The sequence below is a fragment of the Harpegnathos saltator genome, unplaced genomic scaffold (genome assembly GCF_003227715.2).
Source record: "Harpegnathos saltator strain DR-91 unplaced genomic scaffold, Hsal_v8.6 scaffold758, whole genome shotgun sequence".
NCBI classification, from domain to species: domain Eukaryota; kingdom Metazoa; phylum Arthropoda; class Insecta; order Hymenoptera; family Formicidae; genus Harpegnathos; species Harpegnathos saltator.
Window position 1 is genome coordinate 6,329 of NW_020230602.1, and position 19,548 is coordinate 25,876.

At 32.2% G+C, this 19,548-nt stretch overlaps 4 protein-coding genes across 5 annotated transcripts; 1 reads left to right on the top strand and 3 right to left on the bottom strand.

The window, feature by feature from the left end:
- Positions 1-4,917: 4,917 nt before the first annotated feature.
- On the bottom strand, positions 4,918-6,483 carry LOC105183606 (mpv17-like protein). Its single transcript, XM_011141860.3, has 4 exons — positions 6,281-6,483; positions 5,609-5,876; positions 5,336-5,467; positions 4,918-5,256 (listed from the first exon to the last, which is right to left on the bottom strand). The coding sequence occupies exons 2-4, from the start codon at positions 5,864-5,866 to the stop codon at positions 5,011-5,013; spliced, it is 636 nt and encodes a 211-aa protein (XP_011140162.1). The 5' UTR covers positions 5,867-5,876; positions 6,281-6,483; the 3' UTR covers positions 4,918-5,010.
- Positions 6,484-6,877: 394 nt separating this feature from the next.
- Positions 6,878-9,986, bottom strand: LOC105183607 (transcription factor E2F4). Its single transcript, XM_011141861.3, has 8 exons — positions 9,967-9,986; positions 9,550-9,789; positions 9,114-9,223; positions 8,726-8,996; positions 8,434-8,642; positions 8,062-8,171; positions 7,893-7,940; positions 6,878-7,807 (listed from the first exon to the last, which is right to left on the bottom strand). The coding sequence occupies exons 2-8, from the start codon at positions 9,655-9,657 to the stop codon at positions 7,698-7,700; spliced, it is 966 nt and encodes a 321-aa protein (XP_011140163.1). The 5' UTR covers positions 9,658-9,789; positions 9,967-9,986; the 3' UTR covers positions 6,878-7,697.
- A 350-nt stretch (positions 9,987-10,336) lies between these two features.
- Positions 10,337-15,288, bottom strand: Taf2 (TATA-box binding protein associated factor 2; the record flags this gene model as incomplete). The annotated part of the gene is made up of 18 exons (XM_025306178.1): positions 10,337-10,573; positions 10,667-10,843; positions 10,915-11,079; positions 11,165-11,315; positions 11,398-11,617; positions 11,724-11,935; positions 12,011-12,201; positions 12,273-12,413; positions 12,485-12,734; positions 12,844-13,083; positions 13,157-13,365; positions 13,459-13,710; positions 13,784-13,997; positions 14,091-14,312; positions 14,389-14,627; positions 14,705-14,921; positions 14,992-15,155; positions 15,232-15,288. Coding segments are annotated over 18 exons (3,558 nt in total), but the record flags the coding sequence as incomplete, so codon positions are not given.
- A 2,563-nt stretch (positions 15,289-17,851) lies between these two features.
- On the top strand, positions 17,852-19,090 carry LOC105183609 (uncharacterized). Of its 2 annotated transcripts, XM_011141865.3 has the most exons (4): positions 17,852-17,912; positions 17,993-18,082; positions 18,273-18,422; positions 18,500-19,090. In XM_011141865.3, the coding sequence occupies exons 2-4, from the start codon at positions 18,057-18,059 to the stop codon at positions 18,858-18,860; spliced, it is 537 nt and encodes a 178-aa protein (XP_011140167.1). In that variant the 5' UTR covers positions 17,852-17,912; positions 17,993-18,056; the 3' UTR covers positions 18,861-19,090. The 2 variants fall into 2 exon arrangements, with proteins under 2 accessions (XP_011140167.1, XP_011140166.1); XM_011141864.3 differs by having other exon boundaries at positions 17,852-18,082.
- Positions 19,091-19,548: the final 458 nt, after the last annotated feature.

Here is a 19,548-nt window from a genome sequence, read left to right on the forward strand (position 1 = left end):
TGTTAAGTAAATTAAAGGGGTAAGTACCTGAAAAATAAGAACAAATTGTCATTGCACTTGGACAATTCTCTGACACTGATTTACGGTATTAATCGATATTCGATTTTCGGTACTGAGTTACTCTTTCATATCTCTATAAGAAAACAGAAAATTAATACGAATCGTTCATTTATCTGCGTTAATTTGATGAAAAAATTAGGTATTGATCGGTCTCCGGTTTTCGGTACTGATTTATTCTCTCATTTCTTTATAAGAAAAGAAAAATTGATACGGACCGGTCGTTTAACCCAGTTAATTTGTTGAGTAAATTAGAGGGGTAAGTACCTGAAAAATGAGAACAAATTGTCATTGCACTTTGACAATTTTCTCGACATTGATTTATGGTATTGATCAGTCTTCGGTTTTCGGTACTGATTTATTCTCTCATTTCTTTATAAGAGAAGAAAAATTGATACGGATCGTTCGTTTAACAGAGTTAATTTGTTAAGTAAATTAGAGGGGTAAGTACCTGAAAAATAAGAACAAATTGTCATTGCACTTGGACAATTCTCTGACACTGATTTACGGTATTAATCGATATTCGATTTTCAGTACTGATTTACTCTTTCATTTCTCTATAAGAAAACAGAAAATTAATACGAATCGTTCATTTATCCGCGTTAATTTGATGGAAAAATTACGTATTGATCGGTCTTCGGTTTTCGGTACTGATTTATTCTCTCATTTCTTTATAAGAAAAGAAAAATTGATACGGATCGTTCGTTTAAAAGAGTTAATTTGTTAAGTAAATTAAAGGGGTAAGTACCTGAAAAATAAGAACAAATTGTCATTGCACTTGGACAATTCTCTGACACTGATTTACGGTATTAATCGATATTCGATTTTCGGTATTGATTTACTCTTTCATTTCTCTATAAGAAAACAGAAAATTAATACGAATCGTTCATTTATCCGCGTTAATTTGATGGAAAAATTACGTATTGATCAGTCTTCGGTTTTCGGTATTGATTTATTTTCTCATTTTTTTATAAGACAAAATTGATACGAATCGTTCGTTTATCCGAGTTAATTTGTTGAATAAGATTAGAAGGGTAAGTACCTGAAAAATAAGAACAAATTATCATTGCACGTGGGCAATTTTTTGACACTGATTTATGATATTAATCGATATTCGATTTTCGATACTGATTTACTCTTTCATTTCTCTATAAGAAAACAGAAAATTAATACGAATCGTACATTTATCCGCGTTAATTTGATGAAAAAATTAGGTATTGATCGGTCTTCGGTTTTCGGTACTGATTTATTCTGTCATTTCTTTATAAGAAAAGAAAAATTGATACGGATCGTTCGTTTAATCGAGTTAATTTGTTGAGTAAATTAGAGTGGTAAGTACCTGAGAAATGAGAACAAATTGTCATTGCACTTGGACAATTTTCTGACACTGATTTATAATATTAATCAATATTCGGTTTTCGGTATTGATTTACTCTTCCATTTCTCTATAAGAAAAAAAAATTCATACGAATCATTCATTTACCCGCGTTAATTTGATGAATAAATTAAACATTGATCGGTTTTCAATTTTCGGTACTGACTATTTCTCTAATTTCTTTATAAGAGCATAAAAATTGATACGAATCTTTCTTTTATCCGACTTAATTTGTTGAGTAAATTAGTGGGGTAAGTACCTGCAAGATGAAAACAACTTGTCATTGCACTTAGATAATTTTCTAACGCTGATTTATAGTATTGATCAATATCCGGTACTGATTTAGTCTTTGATTTTCGGTACTAATTTAGTCTTTGATTTCTCTATAAAGGAAAAAAAGATTGATACAAATCGTTTGTTTATCCACGTTAATTTGATGAAAAAATTAGATATTGAACGGTCTTCGATTTTCGGTACTGATTTATTCTCTCATTTCTTTATAAGAGAAGAAAAATTTGTACGAATGGTTCGTTTAACCGAGTTAATTTGTTGTATAAATTACAGCGGTAACTACCTGAAAAATGAGAACAAATTGTTATTGGACAATTTTCTGACACTGATTTATGGTATTAATCGGTATTCGATTTTCGATACTGATTTACTCTTTCATTGTTCTATAAGAAAAGGAGAAATTGATACAAATCGTTCATTTATCCGCGTTAATTTTTTTTTTTATTATATATAAGTGGTCCATGGGACGATTAAATTTTCGAATACATGTTGCCGTATCAAAGTCTCCTCTATAATAAACGATTTGACACGTCTGGAGACGCATGATGTATCGTTGCCCGCATCTCATTTCCTTCGTCCTGCTTCCCTGTATAAAATATCGAATTGAAACGTATTAAAAAGTATTGACATTTTGAATATGTCTGAATTCTGAATCTTTTTGATCCGAAGAAAAGGATTGAAAAGTATTAGTTCCCATTAAATTTTACTACGCTAAATGCGAGACTCTTTCGCCCGGGTGCCTTACCAGGGAAATTTCTCTGGTACGCTAAATCCCGTAAGGTCATCAGTCTTTGTAATATATCTCGTCGGTGCATAAGGTTTATATTATCTGTACATATATATTTTGAAACATTTTCTTTGGATATTATATCAAACGGATTTTGCGTGTCACGTAATATCCTTCGGACTATCGACGGACATTATTATTTTGATCATTTTGATTTCTTTGGTATTCATTGAATTATCCAGAACGCGCAACTGCCATGTTGAACGACTCAATTGTCGTGTGAAATGTTTCGATTTTCATAAATTCATATAAAATTTTTCATTTTTCACTGATTTACAGAAGTCTTTCACTTTTTATTAGTTCACGCTAGGGAAAAGATTCATGATCGCTGCCCCGAGCAGCTGCAACGCTTTTCGAATCTTTTATGTCGGCGCGCTTTTATTCCTCAGATTTCTGTCATTAATAACTCGATCATTATTGCGAATCTCGCAAAATGGTATGGGACTTTTATGTTTGTCTTATTTTTAAATTATTTTTATTATTATTTTTTTACTTTATTTATATATATATTAAAAAAATTTTATTTATTCTATAGTAACCCGTTAATCATTAGCCATAAGCAAATTAACCAGCCACAGTCGATTATTCCAAATGATCAATTGTTCTGTTGTTGAATTGTACTCCATCTTTAATAAGAATGAAAGCGACTTATAGCGGAGATCTTAGAACTAATTTAAAAATCCAGCTGATAAAAATAAAGTCTAATTGTCACAATAAATTAAAAATAATACCTGTGAAGATTGGTTTAAACGCTTCAGAAGTGGCGATTTCGACACTGAGGACAAGGAGCGCTCCGGAAGACCAAAACAATTGAGGATACCGATCTGCAAGCGTTATTGGATGAAGATGATACGCAAACACAAGATCAACTTGCGGAGGCATTAAACATGACTCGTCAAGGTATTTCCAAACGTTTACATGCCATGGGAAAAATTCAATAGGAAGGAAAATGGGTGCCGTATGAGTTGACTGAGAGACAGATGGAAAATCGAAGAGCCACTTCCGAAATTTTGCTTTTGCGGCATGAAAGAGTTTCCTGCATCGAATTGTTACTGGCGATGGGAAGTGGATATATTTCGAGAATCCCCAACGCAAAAAATCGTGACTTTCACCTGGCGAAGCATCAACATCGACAGCACGGCCAGATCGCTTCGGAAAAAAGACAATGCTCTGCGTTTGGTGGGACCAGAAAGGAATCGTGTACTATGAGCTGCTGAAACCGGACGAAACTGTCGATGGGCATCGCTACCGACAACAACTGATCAATTTGAATCATGCATTGTTCGAAAAACGGCCAGAATGGGACACGAGACACGAACGAGTGATAATGCAGCACGACGATGCTCCGTGCCATCGCACTTCCATCGTCCAGGACACCATCAAAACGCTGAAATGGGGGGATCTGCTACCGCACCCGCCGTATTCGCCAGACCTGGCCCCTTCCGATTATCACTTGTTCCGGTCGATGGCGCATGGCTTGGCTGGGCAACACTTGGCCAATTTCAAAGAAGTGCAAAATTGGTTGGATGAATGGTTTCGGTCCAAAGACGCATCGTTTTATCGTCGCGGTATTCATGTATTGCCAGAGAGATAGCAAAAATGTGTAGCTAGCGAGGGACGATACTTTGAACAAATCATTTTTTGTATTTCTCTTGAAATTTTCCATTTTTCATTGATTAAAAAAACCCGGAAATTAGTTGCGCACCTAGTAGTATCTCATCGGTGGTATAATACTGCAAATTAGTTCTAAAGTCTCCGCTGCGAGCTGCTATCTTCATTAGTACACACATACACACACACATACAACTCAACATTATTTCTGTTTTTTAAGCAGTACTAGTCTATAACAGCTAGTGATAGTTTCTGTTGAATTAAACATAGGTTAAACTCAACATTCTTTACTTCAGTAAAAATGACAATAATGAAATGGTCTAGAAAACATTTTAAAACCCAAAATTTTTACTTTTGAAGTATATTATATTTATATTATTGTTACTTATTGTTAAATTATATAGAGTTAAATGAGAAATGGTGCTTATTTAATTCTAAACTTAATTTTTTGTTTTTACATTTTTTTGTAAGCACATATAAGTTTGTTCACCTTCTATAGGTGATCAAAACTGAAAGGATTAACACGTTTATATATTTAGAGAAAATAATGCTAAACTATTTTATTTATATACAATTTTTATTTTACAATAACAAGCATTTTATTGTCAACCATGATAAATTTTTATTTAGAAATATTTAAAACTATTTTCAATTTTCAATTTATAACATCAATGTTTCAATATTTGTTTATTGTTCAACTGTCATATTAACATATAAATTATACCTAAGTATCAAATTATATCAAAATTTGTACTTTTGGATTGTATCATAGATACCAAGAATTGTTTTATATGTAATAAAATAGAAATATAATTTTCAGTCCTAGATAATTTTCAATCCTAATGTATAAATAAATTAATCTAACAACATTTCAAATTTCCTATGACTTTTATCGTAGAAGAGAAATTTGCAGGCTTCTTTCACTGGTTTGTATTTTATGTTCTGATATAATGTTAGAATTAACATTATTGATTTCTACTAGCTTTTTTTGCTCTCGTTTGGCTTGTAGTGTTTTCATATATGCAAGAAAAGTTGTCCAAACCAAGCTACAAACACTGACATATACAACACGATTCCTCTCTGGAATTAAAACAAAGTTAACAGTTTGTAGAATTGGCCATATACAAATAGCAACCTGTAAAAGAAACAATCTCTCATTAATGCCTTCACTTCAACAATGACTAATGTATCTTAGATATATCACAGAAAAATACCTTGTATGTTGGCCAGAATTTAATTTTGACCTCCTCAATACATTCCGAAACTGGCTTTAATTCAAGAAAATTCATGCCAAAAAAAAAGGAACACATAGCTGCAGGACTATATGTGACTTGTTCAACTAGAGCCTATAATTATTATATTTATTTAATTATTAATTGTTAATAGTTTCCTTGTAATCATATTTATATAAATATATAGTTAAAATAAAATTTATATAGCAATGTTAAATGGTATAAATTATTAAAATTTCTCTTCTTTAAACATACCTTGGTGATTGCAGATTTCAAATTAGTTTTTGGCCAAAGATAAGACGCAAATCTAAGCCAGCAATATAATGTAGGTGCTACGTAAAAACTACCATACAAACTAAATCGCACTGCCTCCATGTAATTTAACTCCTTTCTGCCTGTGATTTTTTGTTGCAACAGACAACCAGCTGGCCATATGGCTGCGTAGGATACCATACCACGAACTATCGGATATTTCTGCGTGATTTCACGGAATTTCACAAACACAATGCGCATTTCTATGCCTCTGTTACAAAACAAAAAAAAATACTTTTTATATCAACACAGCACGTTTTGACCAACATTAAAGTGACGCATGCACGCGCTGAAACCGCGCGTGCGTACGTATCCTAAAAAGATTCGCGATTTTATAGAGAAGCAAGCACTTATCTCGACTATATGTTAATTGAAAATTAAATCATGATGGGATTACCATCATTCAATCAGTATGACATAAAACAGATAATCTCTTTCGAAACACATATAATTGTTAATTCCTTTTCTTTAAATTTTCATCTCGAGTTATTTCACAGTAAATTTGCTTTTTTAAAACCTGTTCTTTATCCATATCAAAAGTTCTGATCTACATCACGGGTACATAAATAACATTACGTCATTAGCGTTTTTCTGTAAATATACGTGATTTATTACCTTTGGTTACTGTCATCAGAACGATAGGCGCTAAGTAAAGACACTTCGTGACATGCAGCGAACTATAACACAGCTTTCGACAGACTGCAGCGTTGTGCATACGTATTCGGTGGCTAACCAACAATATACCCACTTAAGCGCGTGACGTGATGACTGACTCTTTTTACGTCGACGAACCCTCACGCTGAGACTGTATGACGATGACGAAACCGATTGATCCATTCTTATCTGTCCTTGGTCACCATTTGCTCTTCACGTTGTGCAATTAGTAGACTATGCATCTTCCTGGTAATATGCGGATTGACGATGATCGCTCGGTAACATCGGTAACCATTACCGATCATTGTAAATTAATTAAACAATAAATGCGAATACTTACAAAATATGAACCAACTTAAGTTATCTTGTATACTTGCAGATATTAAAGAGGAAGAAATACTAGAAATATTTTGATTTTATTTAAGTATTAATTATATACAGCATACAATAGAGAAATAAAATATGCAGTAGAATTTACTTTTCTGTAGAGAGAGAAACTTTCCTACATATTCAGGAAACAATTAAAACGTGAGACATACGTGAATCATTTAACGTATATAACTGATTCAACGATCTTTTATATTGTTCTGCGATAAGGAAAATATACTGTACATAAATATGAATAGATAGATGTATTGTCAATAGTAACTGGCTGTGGTGGTAAATAGGAGACTGTGTGTACATACAATTACAATAAAATATCTTAAGATGCAGAATACATGCACGATGATACATAATATAATTTCTGCCTAAGACGCCGACACTTGTAGGTAAATTCTTACAAAAGTTCAACATTAGAGAAAAGCTTACTTTATGACAATTTATTGCGCTAATTATAAAAATCACTAGATTTCCTTTGTATGTACATGTATATATATTATAACCAGCTTCTTGTCTTGTATGTAACATAGAATCGTAATTTGTTAATCACGATATTGATAATTCGCCCCGTAAATGTATAATTATATTTGAAATATATAATTATATGTATCTACATCATTAATTTTTATGTATCATAAAGCAAGCTTGCATAGTGATCCTAAAGTTACAAAGGTCATTTCTTTTCTAATACGTATATAAAAAGACGTCCTGAAAACTTTTCATATCCTACATCCACCACTGTACAAAACAAGGACAGCAGCCAAAACATTTGTTGTACAAAGGTACATTTTTACAATGTTGCATCTTAAGCTTTTCTCAAATTTTTAATAAAAAAATATTGTATATTCTCTCTCAATGATTGCAATTCCCACTCAACTCTTTAAAATTATGTGCACAAATTCTCCTTAATGCCAATTTCAGTAGATGCCCAAATTTCGCACTGTTTAATGTTGGCACGGTCCGTTGTATAAATCAAAATGCTATACTAAACCAACACTCATTGCGTTGCAATGTCAAACAAATCACATATACCTTCATTCTCACTAAGATTAAATTGATAATCTCTTTCTCCTGGTGGTGGACTGAGTCTTACTAATGGTCCACAAACTGCAAATGAAATTCAAATGTCAAATAGAAAGAAAGAGAAATTACTTTTTTAAGTGCATAAGAATATATATAAAATTTAACTTACAATCAGAATAAAGTTGTTCAAGCAACTCTACATCATTTTGAAAATTATCTGTAATAAAATATTTAATGATTTATCAATTTTACATATCGCACAAAATATTTAGAATAAATTTAATATAAATATTACATTGTATAAAGAAATAAAAACTTACGCTCCAAAGGACATTTACCTGTAGTGTTTACATCACGCAGTATTATTTTAGCTTCTATTATTTCTGCATCTTCTTCTTCCTCGTCGTCGGATAATACTGGATCTGGCTTAGTGCTGCTTTTTGGTGGCCTAATAGTTTAATTACATTCGATTTACTTTTATGTCATTATGTATAAAGATTCAAAAAGCAGATATACCATATTAATGTGCATTTTATACCAAACGAATAGATTCATACTCTGATAACTATTCATCCCACAACAAAATCTGCAATTGCTATTTGCTCTGTGCAGACCAGAAATTTTATTTCACAATTTCTGATGACGGTTAGAGCAAGGGGAAGAGTAAGAGAAAAAAAGTGCATTTGTAAATGAAATAAATTATCACCTACCTGCCAACTTTCCTCTTTGGTTTGACAATAACTTCTTCTTTCTTTTCATCCTCTTCACTCATCCGCTTTATGCCTTTAGATTCCTCTTGTAATCGCATCTCTAATACTTTATTATCATAAGTTTTAGCTAACTCAGGTTGGATTGTATACACCTTGATTTCACCTGAATTACTCTTCAAGTGCATGTTGTAATTTAATACAGCATTATCCTGTATTTTAATTTGTGAAATATAATGTATACAATATAAAATCAATGTGCATATTGAATAGTTCAGATATTTTTTTCAAATACCTTTGAAATATTTGGTACTGTTAATTCTGTATCAGAAGGAGCTTGAATTCCTAGTACAAATTGTTCTTGAAAATTCTCTTTTACATCCTCGTAAGTGATATATGCATACTTCCTATTTATCACATCATTCTCTATATTCTTTATACTCTGCTGAATCCACTGCATGTGCGTGTCCAGTAGATGTTCATGATCTTCCAATTTTCTGATCTCGTCCTTTAGGTCGATCAGCTTGTCACCAACCTCCTGAGTGTTGCAACCAGGTCCTGCACCCCTTCAATCGTAGTTTAGAAAGTCAGTATATACATGGAGAAAAATAGACTCAACTATGGTAATATGAAATATAATAGTGCAAAAACAGTGCTTTGTAGAAGATAAAAGCAAAACCTACTTCCATTGAATGCTGTTTTTACTCTTCTTTTCTATAAGGCCGATACCCTCAAGGACATTTGTGATATCATAGATTCGTCGCTTTTGCCTAACTTCCAAGATATCTGCAGCCTACAATATGTTTTTAAATACATAAAAATGCTTTATCAATTGAAAAAACAAGACATTTTCGCTTATAGGTTAGGTGAGATTACGTGTTACGTGTTGAAATACCGTAACGCATTGACTACGTTGCGAATCGACGTCAAGTTTTACCGAATGGACGAAGCACTTACGACGCGGCGAGGATCGTTAAGCAGTAGCGCACGATCCCCTGGACGTGCACTTCTTTCAAAATTCCCGCAACCGAGAAATGGCGTGTACGCCCGCGATAACTTAACCTTAGTATGGATACAGGTTAACTTTCTCTAACCCTCTTGGCAGAAACAAATACTCACGACTTTCAAATCTAGCACGCCGTCCTTTGCTTTCTGCAGTAAAGTAACGAAGCGAGTAGTCAGTAATCCGAGGGACTTCTCGAATCGACTCTGCTGATTATCTGCCATGCTCGACGTCGTTGTCAAAATTTTCAAAACTCGCTACGTCCCTTCGAAATTGCCGCAACACCACAGACGCCATCCTAGTTAACGTGCAACGGTCATTCAAATATGAGCGCGTCTCTACTGTCGTTAACGGAACTGGTGATTGAATAAATAATCGAATCATTTTATGTGAAAATACCCAAAAAATTACACAAAAGAATGAAATGTTCGTTCAAACTTTAGATTAATGTACATTTGCTTTTAGTTAGTCATAATAATAAATTATTACAGTATTTACGTACTTATGAAAAAAAATATGAACTTTTATCATACCTGTTTTAAAGTTGATTTATTGATACGTTCGATTTTTGCACACCTATAATTTAGTTATTTATAAGATTTTATTAATATACATTTTTATATTTATTATATTGTCATTTCATGTTATATTCATATTCATGTTATTATATTATCATATCTGCAATTAATCTTAAAAATATATAACATGTATATGTATATATGATAAGTCATTTACACATAGATTTGATGTAATATATTTTAATATTTTACAAAAGTCTATCAATAGACTTTTTACTAGTGATGATGGTAGGTAGTGTTAAATTTTACATATAAAAATTATACAAAATATAAATAGTGATTATAATAAAAAATGTTGATACATATATATTAATAGCAAAAGTTCTCAAGGAAAAAGAAATTCACTGGTGACTGTTGCATCCGGACTTTGACTGGAACTAGCGGAACTAAGAGTTTCATCCTTGATTTTTAATGATGACGAATCCTTATCTTTGCTTTTATCCTTTTCCTTATCTTTACCTTTATCTTTTTCTTTCTTTTCCTTGTCCTTAGTGTGTTTATGATCATGTTTGTGCTTGTGTTTATGTTTATGCTTCTTCTTATCTTTCTTCTTCTTCTTATTCTGTGTGAAATACATTGATATATCAATTTTTTAAATATTACATATTATATAAATTACACAGACATCTTCTACCGTATAATAAACCTCATCTACCTTATTGGTGGAATCATTTTTCGGTTTATGTTCGTCCGCTTCTTTTTTAAACATTCCTGGTTCAAAGCCCACCGGACCCGGAGTTCCCATGATGCCAGGCAAGGATGCTGAATTATCACTGTAATATTCGGATTTTACTTTTCCTTCCCCGGATACTGAAATTCCCCGCTCATCCTGCTACAAGTAACAATAGTACTTATTACATATATTTAATAAGAGAAAAATAACTAAGAATATGTTATACATACATTAGTCGTTGGTTTTGGTCGTTTTACTTCTGGCCCATATTCCACTGGATTCGATGGAACCAGAGGATCAACATTTGGGGATGGTCTCTTTCTGTTCGAAACAGCTACATTTTCGACTTCATCAATTGGCTCATGTCTGACGTGTTGCATGGGTACAACTTTTACCTAAAAAAAAAATTTATGATTCTATAGAGAGATATATTATGAAAGCATTTTATAATTGTGTAATAGATGTAGTCTATAATCTTACTTCACGTTCTGGACTATTTGGTGGACCCGCCTTCCTAGGTTTCGTGAGCATCGCGAGTTCAGGAAAACAAAAAGGAGTTTTTGTACCATACAAAGTATAGTACAAATCCACTAAATCACAGCGTAATTTTGCATCATGTGACAACATGCCACTAAAAGTAATATATATGCATGTTTATCGTCTGTTACATTAAAAGAGAACGATTTTCATAGAAGATTGTAAGAATAACATACTTGATTAAATTCCATATACGGTCGACTAAATCTGGTTTATCCAAGCGATGTTTATGTGCTTTTTCGAATGGTGGATTCTCCACCATTAACCTCACAAGTCTATGACGTACACCGGGATGTGGATCCATTTCCGCCATATCCAAGAGAAATTCTAAATCTTCCCATTTACCGTCTACGCGAGTGAAATCAACTAACGCTTCTAAAGCTGCGATTCGAATATCTAAAAAAGGCCGACCAAATGATTTGAAAATTCCAGCACATAATTATAAAAAAGAATATTAATATCATCAAATAATTTAAAATATTAACTTTATCCGAAATATTACCTATAAATTGTCCATACGCCGCATATGCTCTAAAAAGATTAGGATTGCTCGGAAGATGACCAAACTTTTGGAGGATTCGTATAACTTTAAGACAAGCTACACTAACGGTATATTTGTAACAAGGCAACAATTTTTCTAAATTCAGGTTTCTTGTCACTTCCTCTAAAATAGCTTTAGTGTCGATTGATAAAGATTCGGCTGTAATAGCGGTCCTACAACAACAAGTGTAAAACGTTAATCTTTATTAGATTATAATAATTATCTTGTAAATTAAAATTATATCATACCCTTGTTGCACACTGATAACTGGCGTAACAGTAGCGCCTAAAGCTTCTATTAGTGCGGCTCTATAGTAATTGTCGGAATATCTATTTTTACTATTATCGTTGTACTTGAAGAGATCCATTAAGAAGGCTAAAACTTCTGGTGGACAAATACCGTGGGCATTTCGTAATCCTGCCATTGCAACTGGTATAGTCTATAATAAGTTTGAAAGTTTAGAAAAAAGATATCATGAAATGAAATACGATATGACATATTAATATCGACCTTTTGCAGGAAATAATGTTGAAAATTTGAAAAGTTATTTTGCTTAATAATTCGTCGACACGACGCCGATCCGAATAATTTTCTAAATATGGCCATCATTGCTGGTGGACCAGCCCATGTTGCCACCATAGCATTAGCTACCTATAAAAATATATAATATATATAAAATACATATACACATAAAATTAAATAAATATTCAGCGATAACTCACCTTTGTTAAACAGTGCGCAGCACGAAGTCTAACTTTGTAGTAGCAGTGCTCATTTTCAATCGTGTCGGTTAATGCTAATCGTGTAGCAGGCGTTGAATGATTTTGTAGAGCTTCGATCGCTTCTAATTGTGCTGTAACGTCTCTCTCATGTCTCAATTGATACTGCCATTGATAATCAGGTTGTTCTATTTGTACGGCACGCATGAGTGTCATTTCAGGATCCAGTCTGATCCATAATACTGGTGAATCGCTATTAATAAAAAAAGAAAAAAATAAATACAAAAAAGGAATATGAAGGGAAGGATCCTTATAATACATTTGCAACTATTGTAAAGTTTATGATCAAATCGGTATCTTACTCCATAGCAGAAAGATCCATGTCCACCTCTTCACCAGTGCATAATGGGATTTTCTTCTTTTTATTTCTACGACTTTTACTGTGACATGTTATGTCCGCTTTAGCCAGTGTACCTTCGATTTGTAATGTGTGCTTAAAAGTACCATCTAATTCTTGAATATTGACCAACAATGTACCAACATATTTTCTAATCCCTCTTTGATGTGTGGTATCTTGTTTAATTTCTAATTCTACCGTGTTCCTGTAATATATATCATCATTCTTATAAACTGTATGTTAATAGAATTGTAATTATATATAAATAAAAGAAGTACCTTTTCCTGTTAAATACAAAACTTAACGTAAATTTTGCATGTCCTCCTGTTCTCACCCATTGATCTATAAAGACTGCCATATCTTTACCCGTCACAGTAAAAATTGCCTTAGTGAATACATTTGTGCTAATTAACATGTGTGACCATAAGCCAGAATCAATTTTTTGTTGTGCAGCATTAGCTGCTAAAGAGAGCTGCTTGTTGAAAACCTATCGATCGGATAAAATATATATTGGTATAACTTTTAATCCATGTAATTGCATGTTTAAGAAGAAAAAGAGATAAAAAGTATATATATTTACTTGAAGCAACAATTCTTGGCCAATTCTGTGTTCTAGCATTCTAATAACTAGGTGTGCCTTTTTGCGGAGAACTTTAATGTATTGTGGTGACATTGTGTGCAAATTTCTAATGGGAAAATAGAATCCTGGGTCAGGAGCACGGGGTGCAGGAGCCGGGGTATTAGCTGCAATGGGTAATGGAGCTGGTGGTTGAGATGGATCTAATATTATACCACCAAACTGTTCTTCGTATTTTACAACTTCTTGCAATTCCTAAAAAAGGGAAAGAAATTGAAATAATTAAGAAATAGGATCATAAAAAATAACAGGTGTTATGAATACTCACAGATTGAATCCATTGTCTATATTCATTGTTGCCAAAGCACTTTTTAGCATACAATCCTGTTAAATAAGTAGAGATACCTTTGGGTAGCCATGTATCTGACCAATTTTGCATAGATATGAAGCATCCGAAAAATTGTTCCGCGATTGCCTGTGCCATTGCTTTTTTTGTGATGTATACCTGATCTATGATCGCGGTAGAATGTAATAAATTTGTGCTGTAATAAACAAGCAATTATCAGTAAATTTCAAATGTATAAAGTATATAAAGAAATACCATATAATTTAGATACTGCATATTTTAGACCTACTTTAAAATACTCATAGTAGCATAAACATTGATGTCGTCATCTACTTCATCAACAAAGACTTGTTTGTAACAAGAATATGGATATCGATTTGACAAAGTTTCCTCATAAAATTCAAAAGCTTCATGCATGTATTTTGCAGATACTTTCAAAGATGGTAGAAGTTGAGGCAGGCAGAAATGAGTCACTTCATGCATGTAAGGATCCACAAAAATTTCAAAAGGTCTATAAAAAGAAGAAATAGATTTGTATTAGTTCATTATATAAATAAGTGTTAATCAGCTTCTATATAATTATTTACCCAACTGCCAACGCAATGTTTGGAGCACAAGCTGGAGTATTAAGCACATAATGAAATGTTTTCCTGCGCATGTCAGGTGTGTAAACAACTTCAATTAAATCTCCACAGGAAACTGCAGTCATTGAGTCATCAACAGTAAATTCCAATTTCCAGGTACATGGTTCAGCAAAACTATCCACACATGGAAACCATAGTCTTGATGAGTTTTCATAACTATATGTATACATATGTGCACCTCTCTAAAAAAGATTATTAGAGTGTAATAGTAAAGAGAAGTGTATATACTAATATTTTAATGATATCAAGATAAGCTTACTTCAGCTAAAGTGCCCTCACAATTTGGAACTACAAAATGTACACCACCTTGTGGTTGCTCTAAAGAAAATTCAATACTAATCCTCAGTCCTCGTCCTTCCGCAACTAAATGTGCTGCATCTGGTGGTATCTGAACTACCAGTTCCCCAGCATTGTTATCAGGATCAACTTTCTGAGCAGCTGCTAAATGCATATTTGAAAAGAATTCCAGGGAACGTCTATAAAAAATTTAATTAATATTCTTTGATATCACTGAAATATATGCTATAGAAAAACAAAATTTCTTACTGTTTACTATCTCCTTGGCAAATATCCAAAAATGGATCAAAATATTGAAAAGGAGCTTCATATGTATCATTTAAGCATACTCTGTATATCCTGCATTGTTTGGCATTAAGCTTTATCAGCCTTAATGTATCTCGTAATGGTATAATAGTTAATTCAACACAACCCTATATAAAACAATACCAAAGATAAATTTAAAACAATTTAAACCTATTTTTAATAAAATAAGTTAATGTTACTTACAATAATACTTTTTCTTAGGAAACTTATTCCAGCTAAACTTAATATTTGATGAGCTGTAAAATATAAATTGTTAATTATTTTAACAGAAACTAACAGAAAATAAAATGTTTATAAAATGTCAGATTATAATCAATACGGCAAAAATCCAGGGGCCAAATTGAGAATGTCAAAAAATGTAAAGTGTACAATTATAAAATTATATATATGTATATGAATGTGTATATATATATATATCTATTTATATTATACATTACATCTCTCAAGAAGTATTCATAATAATTAACCAAGAATATATAACAGATGTATTTTTAATGCAATTTTATTGTTGGAGGCTTAATTTACTTGTATTACTTTGTAAAAACAAAAAGAGATTAAATTATGTGTTTTGAAATATCCACATTTCGTTTTATTTTACTTCATCAATGTTATTTCTAAAAATACTTATAATTTAAAAGGGCGGCTGTTATCAGCTGTTTTTTCTTTCTTCATTTTTTTCAATTATATATAATTTTTTATAAATTCACAAAAAAATAAAGCTGAGAGAAAACATGATTAACTAATACTGCTTATTGTTTGCAACAAAATCAACAAAATGAAATTCTATTTTTCTTCGTGTATTATCATATACTAAAGCTGCGTTCCGATATTCACTGCCAGCACTGAAAATCTATAGTATATGTGACATAAACGATACATGTCAATACAGGCAGTGAATTTTGGAACACAGCCTATGGGCAAGAGCACAGGCTTTTACATAAAGCCAGCGGCACACAATGCTTGTTTTTGTGCTGGATTGCTTGCTGGATGAAAATACTGCGTTCTGATTGGCATTTCCATTCATCTTCGGAAATGTACCAATCAGAATGCAGTATTTTCATCCAGCAAGCAATCCAGCACGAAAACAAGCACCGTGTGCCGCTGGCTTAACACATAGACCGTGTTCCAAAATTCACTGCCAGCGCTGAAAAGTTATAGTTTACGTGACACAAACTATATATTTTCAGTACTGACAGTGAATTTTGGAACACAGCCATAATACATAACGCATAAAGGCTCGTCTACATTAGTTGTAATACCTCGTCTACAATAGAAGTCATAGAGTCGTAAGTCGTACAAATTGACTAATCGCGGTCGATTATTTTTCTCTTTTTTACCAGATTACCAGATTATTTACCAGATTATGATTGGTCAATTTCTACGACTTACGACTCTACGACTTCTATTGTAGACGAGGTATAAAGGTCATTCTACAATGAGGTTGTAGTAATATGCAGTAGGCAAATTGACCAATCACGATCGATTGTTCTCTTTACGATCGAAGAAAAATCGACTGACACATATTGATGACACGTAGAATGACCTTAAAGGTCATTCTACAATACGTGTCGTAAGTTGTAAGTCGTAAGAATTGGGGAATCATAGTCAATTATTACAAAAATAATCGGCTATAATTGGTCAGTTCTTACGGCTTACAACTTACGACACGTATTGTAGAATGACCTTTCAAGTAAGGCTGTAAGGTTGCAAGATACGAAATGAAATATTTTCATTCGCTGACAGCTTACGTTACAGCTAATGTAGACGAGCCTTAAGCTGTCAGCGAATGAAAATATTTCATTTCGTGTCTTGCAACCTTACAGCCTAAAGACCTATCCAGACAAACTTGCATAAGTGCGTAACGCATATGCATAAGGAAATTGACTAATTGTATGTTTAATACAAAAAATATTTTTTTTCTACACGGATCATAATTGGTCAATTTCCTTATGCATATGCGTTACGCGCTTATGCAAGTTTGTCTGGATAGACCTTAAGGGCCAGAGCACAGACTTTTGCATAACGCATAATACACAACGCAGAGAATCAACCAATCAGAGTTCTTCATTTCTATCTTGAGGAGGGAAATGAAGAAAACTAATTGGTTTATTCTATTAGGCTAATATTACATTTATCGTACGACAATCTTTTCGAATACATTGATTGGTTAACAAACAGAATATTTCTAGGATTGCTCTGCATACGCCAATCAATGTATCCAAAAAGCTTGTTGTACGACACATGTAATATTAGCCTTATGCGTTATGTATTATGTGTAATGCAAAAGCCTGTGCTCTTGCCCTTACTCTTACAGCTAATGTAGACGAGCCTTTAGACTCCAAATAAGGAATGTCGTCGTGGTGATTCGTACATACTGGTGCCCAGTAATTGCTTAGTAGAAAACCTCTTGGTTATAAAATATAAGAAAATAAACCAATCGGAATTCCTTTATTTATAGATTGGAAGATTTTGATTGATTTATTTTCTTATGTGTTATGACTAAAGTCAGCGGCACACTGTGCTTGTTTCGTGCTAAATTGCTTGCTGGATGAAAATACTGCGTTCTGATTGGTGCATTTCCATCCATCTTCGGAAATATACCAATCATAATACAGTATTTTCATCCAGCAAGTAATCCAGCACGAAACAAGCACCGTGTGCCGCTGGCTTTAGATTGTAGAACAAGAGTCGAGTTTTGAGGAAAAGTCTGTTTCCATGACTCAAAGTTCCCTAGTAACTTTTTCATGAATACCTAACTTAATACTTTCCTTTTCGATGTGATGTTATTCTGTGTATATGTACGCTAATTTCTGTTCAAAGCGTCGTTAAGGACGTCCTACAATTTTGACGAAGAGTTTTTGCTTGTAATATCAATATTTTATGAAATCATTTACTAAACAAGATAAGTTTTTATAACTAAAAAAATAATTATATCGAAATATAGGACACTACCAGGATATTCGATATCTTTTCATAAATATTTTACAAAGCGTTTTTGACATTCTTAAATGGAGGAGAGACAAGCAGAAAATGTGTAAGTCTCTACTTATTGTCAAAGCTTAATAAGAAAACAAATTAAATATGAAATTATGTTAAAGTAAGTCTTATAATTGTATGTGTTTTATATATGTTATATATAAATTTTCATACAATTTATAACTTTGCAGAACCATTACATGTATTAGAGTCATTTGTAAAAATTCAGAAACTTTTTTGTTCTCTAGAATTCCTGTAGACTTAGAAAGTACTAGTGAAGTTATAGCTAGCTTAGAAATGCTCAGTGTCGGTACTAAGTGCCCATCACCTACAGAGACTAAGAGGATACTTAGAAAAAGAATACCTAAACTTGTTTCTACAGAAGTTTCTAATCGAAGGTAATATATTTTAGGATTGAATTATGATATATGTTTATGTTATAATTTTTTTAATGTTATATGCTTGCATATATAAGATGTAGCCTCAGACCAAAAAAGCGGATGTTAAACCGAAGCAGTTTAGAAGAAAACATTAAGGAATACTATTTAGATAAAAACATAAAAAGAAAACCAAATAATCTTGAGACAATTTATGAAGAGAATGATGACACAAGTGGCAATTCAAAATATATGAGTGCAAAAAGATTCAAGAGAATGTTACTGTTCAAAACTGAACCTACTGCTTCTAAGTTAAGAAAAAGACACGCAAAAGCACAGAAGGTTTTTGGATCTAAAGTTACAAAAAGTTACAACAAAAGGCGTGTTTCAATGCAGTCTATTTTAGATAAATTAGATGGTATTAAAACCAATTTATCAAGAGAAATGGATATCAAATGATATAATAAGTTTCTTTATATTGTGTATAAATACAATGACAGGCTTCAAGACTTCTGGACTTTTAAAGAAGTTGATACATTATATTCTTCAGGTTTATCTGAATTGCTTACTTCTATCAATCTATTACAATGGTATAAAAGATATTACATAAATATAAGGCATATTTCTTTAAAATTATATGATATGAAATATTAGTTATTTGCAAACATTTGAATAGATTTCTATATTCTAATTTAAATATACATTGATATACAAAATTATAAAATCTTATATAAAAATAAGTTCTTATATATGTAAATATCTTTTGTATTACTTTTTGAGATTTCTCATTGTTACAATATAGATGTATAGAGTACAGGTAATAATATATATCCTCTATATAAGTAAAATATTCGTACCATATTGCATTTGCAGATTAATTTAAGAGCTAAGTATTTATTTAGTTAAACAATAGAAACTACTAGTTTTCATAAGCATATCAAGTTGCTGCAGCATATATAGAAGAAAATCATTTTGTTATTAATACAATAAGATAGGAAAGAAGAGACTGAAAATTTAAAGATTTTAGTGAAACATTTTTTAGTTGAAAAATATAAACTGCCATTGTTTACTCTTACTTCTTTACTCTTATATGTACACATATCCTAATTTGTACATCATATATTATATACTTGATTATATTAAGACA

What these genes read in the sequence shown, in the direction of transcription:
- LOC105183606 (XM_011141860.3), bottom strand. Translation starts at nt 5,866, where the DNA reads ATGCGCATTGTGTTTGTGAAATTCCGTGAAATCACGCAGAAATATCCG. An exon ending in TGAAATCTGCAATCACCAAG is followed by an intron (nt 5,468 to 5,608) that starts GTATGTTTAAAG and finishes TAATAATTATAG; the next exon opens with GCTCTAGTTGAACAAGTCAC. An exon ending in AATTCTGGCCAACATACAAG is followed by an intron (nt 5,257 to 5,335) that starts GTATTTTTCTGT and finishes TTTCTTTTACAG; the next exon opens with GTTGCTATTTGTATATGGCC.
- LOC105183609 (XM_011141864.3), top strand. Translation starts at nt 18,057, where the DNA reads ATGGAGGAGAGACAAGCAGAAAATGT. An exon ending in GAGAGACAAGCAGAAAATGT is followed by an intron (nt 18,083 to 18,272) that starts GTAAGTCTCTAC and finishes TTTGTTCTCTAG; the next exon opens with AATTCCTGTAGACTTAGAAA. An exon ending in ACAGAAGTTTCTAATCGAAG is followed by an intron (nt 18,423 to 18,499) that starts GTAATATATTTT and finishes TGCATATATAAG; the next exon opens with ATGTAGCCTCAGACCAAAAA.
- LOC105183607 (XM_011141861.3), bottom strand. Translation starts at nt 9,657, where the DNA reads ATGGCAGATAATCAGCAGAGTCGATTCGAGAAGTCCCTCGGATTACTG. An exon ending in GCGTGATGTAAACACTACAG is followed by an intron (nt 7,941 to 8,061) that starts GTAAATGTCCTT and finishes ATTTTATTACAG; the next exon opens with ATAATTTTCAAAATGATGTA. An exon ending in TGAACAACTTTATTCTGATT is followed by an intron (nt 7,808 to 7,892) that starts GTAAGTTAAATT and finishes TTTCATTTGCAG; the next exon opens with TTTGTGGACCATTAGTAAGA.